The 6,299-nt window shown below is 43.2% G+C and overlaps 1 protein-coding gene across 1 annotated transcript; it reads right to left on the bottom strand.

The window, feature by feature from the left end:
* Window positions 1–2,554: 2,554 nt before the first annotated feature.
* Window positions 2,555–3,414, bottom strand: LOC119277106 (probable protein S-acyltransferase 7). The gene is made up of 2 exons (XM_037558327.1): window positions 2,946–3,414; window positions 2,555–2,826 (listed from the first exon to the last, which is right to left on the bottom strand). Exons 1-2 carry the CDS (start codon window positions 3,165–3,167, stop codon window positions 2,671–2,673), a joined length of 378 nt encoding a protein of 125 aa, XP_037414224.1. The 5' UTR covers window positions 3,168–3,414; the 3' UTR covers window positions 2,555–2,670.
* Between the last annotated feature and the right edge of the window lie 2,885 nt (window positions 3,415–6,299).

The raw sequence follows: 6,299 nt of genomic DNA, 5'->3' as shown, positions 1-6,299 counted from the left end.
TTGTATGAGCTACTTTTATATCCTAAATAGTACTCCCTCCGTTCCAAAATTGATGACCCAACTTTGTACTAAAGTTAGTATAAAGTTGGGTCATCTATTTTGGAACGGAGGGAGTAACAAATATGTGTCAAACCGTTGCAAACAAAGATTGAATGGTGCATACAGATTTTCCAAACATGGTGATTTTTTTGGTATGTTCAAGGAGTCTTTTTGGCCAGTAAAATGATTTTTGTGGTTCTGGCCGTTTGTGGTACATCTAAACAAATAATTATATTCCAAGGGCTGGAGCGGTCTCTCTGCCACAACAACTTAGCATAGTAAAATGATTTCTATGTATGAAATTTGGTTACTTTGTAGTATAATAAACTTTGGATCTATTCAAGAGAAGTGAATTTTCTTCTTATGGGTCTGCGTATATATCTGCATAATACACCAATCTTGCTTAAACCGATTACATTCATATTTGTATTTTTAAAGTTAGCCAGAATTTTCCACATGTCATGTTGTACGTGTGCTTACTGTTGACATTTGTTTATTGTTGAAACATTGTAATGGGACTTTGCAGAATTATTGCCTTACTACAATTGTTTCCTTGGTCTGACAAGCTTCATGTAATTTGCAGGATCGAAAAAGTATAGAATAATTTTTTTGTATGATAGTCAATTTTTTATATTTTGCAACTGTGGTTTGTGTGACCTAAAATTCATTATATTTTTTTATCTATTATCTTCCCTCTAAGAATTCACTTCATGAATCTTTACAACATTACATACTAATATACCGGAGCAACGCGCGGGGTATCATCTAGTTTAACTAGGGCACGAGTTCACAGTTGAAATATGCAATTCTCACTTTTTTCGGGAGAAAACTTTCGATCTATTCATTTTCAATCATAACAGTACAACAAACATCAAAAATAATAAAAAGTACATCCAGATTTGTAGACATTTAGCGACGACGACACACACTGAAGCGAGCCGGGCAAAACTTGTTGTAGTAGACAGTGTCATGCTAAGGCCTCATAAGACCAGCGCACCAGAACAACCATCACCACCGATGAAGAGCAGCATAGATCGAAAGGATCCAATCTGAAGACACACAAATGTAGACAAACGAAGAACATATCCGAGCAAATCCATCAAAGATAGATCCGCCAGAGACACACTTTCACACACGCCCATCAACGATGCTAGATCTAGAGGACCCGCGCGCATAGATCCAACCGCAATTTCATGTGGCCATTCAACAGGAAAGAAGAAGAAGCAAGGTGGCCGGAGATGGAGGGGACTCACCGTGGCTCGCTGGTCGGATGCACGCGACGTTCTTCGCTTGGTGTGCTTCTTTCCTGAAGGGGCTCGAGCTGCAATTGCAGAGCACAGCGGCCACGCTAGTGGTGGATGGGCTGTTTAAGTGGCCGAGCAGCCAGAGAGAGAAGCAAAGCGCTCGATCGGCGTGGGGCTGCCCCAACACCCACTACGTGTCGAGCAGTCGCAGCGTGAGCTGCACACACACACGCACACGCACACACAGTTATGAGAGTCTGGTGCGGCGCGGTGCGGCGTGTAAACAAGCAAGCATGTGACGGTCTCTTCCCATGGCAATGACAAAGGGAAACTGCCGCAAAGTTGCCCCTACACCCTGTTTGGCAATGCAGTGGTGGGACGACGCCCACATGCATGCATGCCAGCTCTTTTTGATTAGCACTAGTGGCTGGGGCGCCACCTGGTGGCGCCTCTTGAGGCGTTATTGTGCGCACTAACCAAGCTGATGTAGTTATTAACGTGTTGACAGTATAGATAAGCGAAATGGTTAAAAATATAACACCATCACCATCAATTATCAAGAAAAAACTCTGCTTCAATTAATTATAGTAACCGGCATGTCTTAGAAACAATTTTCTACAACAACACAACATATAACCAATTAAAAATGACAGAGGAGATGCAATGAAATGTAAGCCTATATGAATTCCTTCATAGGAATGTGTTGTTACTTATATGAATAGGAGAAGATCCAGAGCACAGCTGACAGGAAATATGATACGATCTCTCTCCTGGTGCCTTGCACAAGCAAGATATAAGATATTAAGCAATTTTACAAACACTTCATCTCTATAAATCCAACGAGTACTCTCTAGCATATATTTTGAAAAGAAGAGGTCTTGTTCATCATTCCACAAAACCTGCATATTAGTGTAGCAAGCAAAGACATGCAAAATATTTTATTAAGCTTTGAAGGCATGCAAAACATTTCCTCGTGGCGAAGAAGACGGTGTCCGGCCGGATCGGGTCATCGTCACGGGGGGTCATGTCGCCATCATCATGCCGGCCATGAAGACATGATTTTCTAAGAGAAATTACCTTAAGGTTTACTAATGAAAACATGACAAGAGAAGAACTAAAGATTAATTTAATTAACCTCTATGTTAGCTCTAAGCAATCTTGTTATATAGGTTAGCCCGTAGGTCGCACCGATACCTAAAGTTCTCGTATGTAGTTTGCAGAGGTGAAGGATTGAATAATTACGAAGTTGCGACAAAATGATTTAAATACCAAGAGTTTTAAAACAGAGGAAAGGTGGAAAGGGAAGCGACCTGATTGGTGCTCTTCAGGTAGAGATGAAAGACAAAAAGACCGCCAAAAAACCACACATAAATAAAATAGTAGATGATCAGAACCACTCGGCAGGTGTCTTCAACATTGCCCTCCAAATCGATGAATCCTCTGCATCTTTGATCTTAGTTATGTACACCCAGCAGAACCCAGACACGTAGAGGCAGAGTAGTGTGGTCGAGAATACAAACATATATAATAAACGATAATTACGCTGCACCAGAAAAGCTGGTAGTTAGCACCAAACATTGATTAATAGTTGCAATAGAGATTCATCATGCAGATTCGGATGACAATGAAATATATTAGACTATTAGGCATTAATATAGTTACCAGTCCTATGCATTGACCAACCCAAGGACAGTGATGATCAAAACGCTCCACACAGTTGTCATAGATAGAACAGTGAGAAGAACGAGGTGGCGGGTGCAGCATGTAGGTGTGGTAGTACTTGACCTTTACAACGGTTCCATTTACAATAACATCCTTTGTTCGTGGTAAGCGCAATTGTTGTGGAGTCTGACCATTTCCAGTATCATTGTTACGAGGCACCATACCAGGATCTCTACAGAGGTAAGAAGCAGCAGCGTCAAATCCTGGAAAATGAAAGGAACCAACTTCAGACGAGTGTGAACACTACAACAGTGCATATTCATATGACCTGAGGAGAGGACAGAAGCATGAAAGATCACAAAATGTTTCACATGTATTCCCAAATAAGACTGTTGCTGAAACACATCCAAACTGCAGCTAATCAAGGGAAACAATAAAAGAATTTAAGCTGAGAAGAAGTAAAGATTAATTTAATTTACCTCTATGTCTGCTCCAAGCAATCTCTTTTGCACTTTAGCGCTTCATGCAAATAGCTTACAACAACAAGAACATTTCCGGTACCTTCTTCCATCATATCCACTTTTCAACAATTCAGCAAATGGCAGTCGGTTCCTAAATGATATTGTTCACAAAGTAAACCCGGGCATGCCAAGTCTACATTGATGGCGACTGCTTGCGAAGGATTAAGATTCTGCTATTAGTAAGTAGGTACAGTACACATCTTGTTATGCAAACAACATCTGTTATTAGATCCTTACAATCACACTTCATGCTTCTATTTTCTAAATTAAAATAACGACCACATTACAGCAAAAAAGAAACACACATATATCTAGCTCAATTACCAAAAACACATATTTCCTGCGACTTAACTCTGTTAACTATAAAATATCAATTCAGGTGCAAAGCTTATTACAATACAAATCCCACTGAATGGTCCCTACTGGAACAAAAAGAGATCACATGATGCATACAGAAGGGAAATGATTTTCAAAGTGTAACCTAATCAAGCGCCACAAAATACTATACTGCAAGGGAGACTTGACTCAATTGGGTTTGACACTCAGTTCAAAATGCAGTACCATTTCAGAGTTTTCGACAACAAGTTAACACTATTGGAGAACATCTCATGTGCCACATCTTCGTCAGATTATCTAGTTTGTAGTACATTCTGCTTAGATATTACAACAAAAAGAGCATAACAATGCCTTGGGCTCGATGATGTCGGATATGCAAAGCTTGAACAGCTGCATTGGACCGGAATGCCACTAATGTTGCCGCTTCCAGTAAGCCTCATATGACTCTGGTAGTTCGCATTGGCAGTGCCCATAGTAAGGCAAACACATCAGATCAATTGAACTGGTCAGCAGAATTATCAAACAAAATATTTATTCAGAAAAATTGCTCATATCAATACCTCGACGTTGTTCAGGACGAGCAGGACAAGTCATGTCCATGTCCTCCGCTGTTGTCCGTTCCATCCACCGGTGGGCAGGGATGAGCAGGACAAGCATCTGATGGCGATCTTGTTCTTTGCTTCCTCTTCGATCATGATCTCTTGGTCCCGGCACTCGGCACTGCAGAATGCCTTCTCACCGATGCAATGGCACACAACAATTAGATCAGTATGCCTTTCTGTCTGAAGATGCATAGAAAGAAACAGTTGTTGTATCAAATAATGCAATTGGATGAATGATTTCACCGAAGCAATATGTTCAGTTGCTGTACAAAGAAATAATTGGATGAATGTTTCAAGTTTTCACAAGATTTCCTCCCCAAATGTATATGGGATGTTCCCAGGCGAACAACGCCACAATTATTTGTTGGATAAACTGTTTTCATTCAGGTGTAATCATCGGAGTATCTTCAAACTAAAACTCTGAAAGACTGAGCATAGTGATAGATGTAAATGCAGTTTCCTTGCAGCTTCTTCTTGCAAGTGAAGCAGGAGCTCAAGAATTCTACTTGGCACTAGAGTGAGCGCCATCCTGCCAAGCGGCCTCGGACCAGACTTCACATCCCCGTGCAGGAACTTGTTGAGGGCACCGACATGCCAGCGGTGGCCAGGCCGGGCTGGAGATCATCTTGCCCCCAAGCTTTGGCTAATGTAGCCTTCCCATTGATGCAAGGAATCAACTGTCCGCGTCAGCTCTAATACTGAAGGCCTGAAGCATCAAAATAGACACAGACATGTATCCTTCCCATTCGGCAAAGGAGACGCCACTGCTGATAATCCTTCTTCCCGAACATGGCGACATCGTGTTCGACGAGTTGAGTAGCTTGGCGACGACAGTGACCACTCCACGGAAGAAGACGGGACGGTTGCCCCACATAACCCCTTCTTCAGCCGCTCCACCCGTATCCACGCCTCATGCCTCCCGATCCCCTCTGGCTAGCATAGGCGAGGTTAGGGAAGAGGAGATAAGAAAGCACTAAGAAGAAGAAAAGACTGGGAGCTAACAGTGAGCAAATCCGCGGCGGCTTACCTCGACTTGCCATCCTCATCGACGTGTCCCTCTGCTGCGGCTTGTGGCAGTCCACCCTCGTCCGGTTGAGCGCCAACAAGGAAGAAGGAGCAGAGCCCAGGCGGGGGCTGGAGGAGGTGGAGCTCAGGACGGGACATGGAGAGGGGTGACCTGGAGCGAAGTGGGGGAGGGCGGCGGCGGCGGCGGCGGCCACGTTTTTCCTAACCCTAGCAAGGAGGGAGACGCTGGGTGTGAGGGGCGAAAGAGTCGCTGACCAATCCCGCAATTCGTGCGCTCGACCATATCTCTTTTTTTTCTTTATTCCCTCGGCACAGTAAATCGACGTGGCCCTTTGCGCGACTCTAAATGTGTGCGATATGCTGCATACGCTTTGCTCAAAAAAATATGCTGCATACGCATGTAATAACGCCCGCTTCGTGCACGGCGCGCACCAGCCACACCACTCCAACGACTGGCGGTGGCTCATATCCACATTTTGATCAGCTAGCTAGCACAATGATTAGACTGAATTACATTGATCAGTTGGATGAGTTACATTGTTGACGGTCATCGATTGAGTAATGCTACACCTACGGGCTGGTTGTTACGTATCCTACGTAATAGGAGCAAGTTTACGTAGGATACGTTTTTGAGGAGCTCATTCATCAACTTGTTTATCTTTGTTGGTAATGGGAGTTGGAGCTCCACCTACCACCAAAGACCTACACGGTTCAACTTGACCCTTGTCAAAAAAAAACATGATTGGTGACATGCATCTACCAAGGCATAAATCAACCATACCCTCTGTGGCAATGCAGTGGGGCACCGTTAATTTCTTAGCAGACGTACACACATGTGAATGAATGGACATGACAAACTAGCTAAACGT

The sequence above is a fragment of the Triticum dicoccoides genome, chromosome 3B, assembly GCF_002162155.2.
Source record: "Triticum dicoccoides isolate Atlit2015 ecotype Zavitan chromosome 3B, WEW_v2.0, whole genome shotgun sequence".
NCBI lineage: Eukaryota > Viridiplantae > Streptophyta > Magnoliopsida > Poales > Poaceae > Triticum > Triticum dicoccoides.
This window is presented reverse-complemented; position numbering and strand designations above follow the sequence as displayed.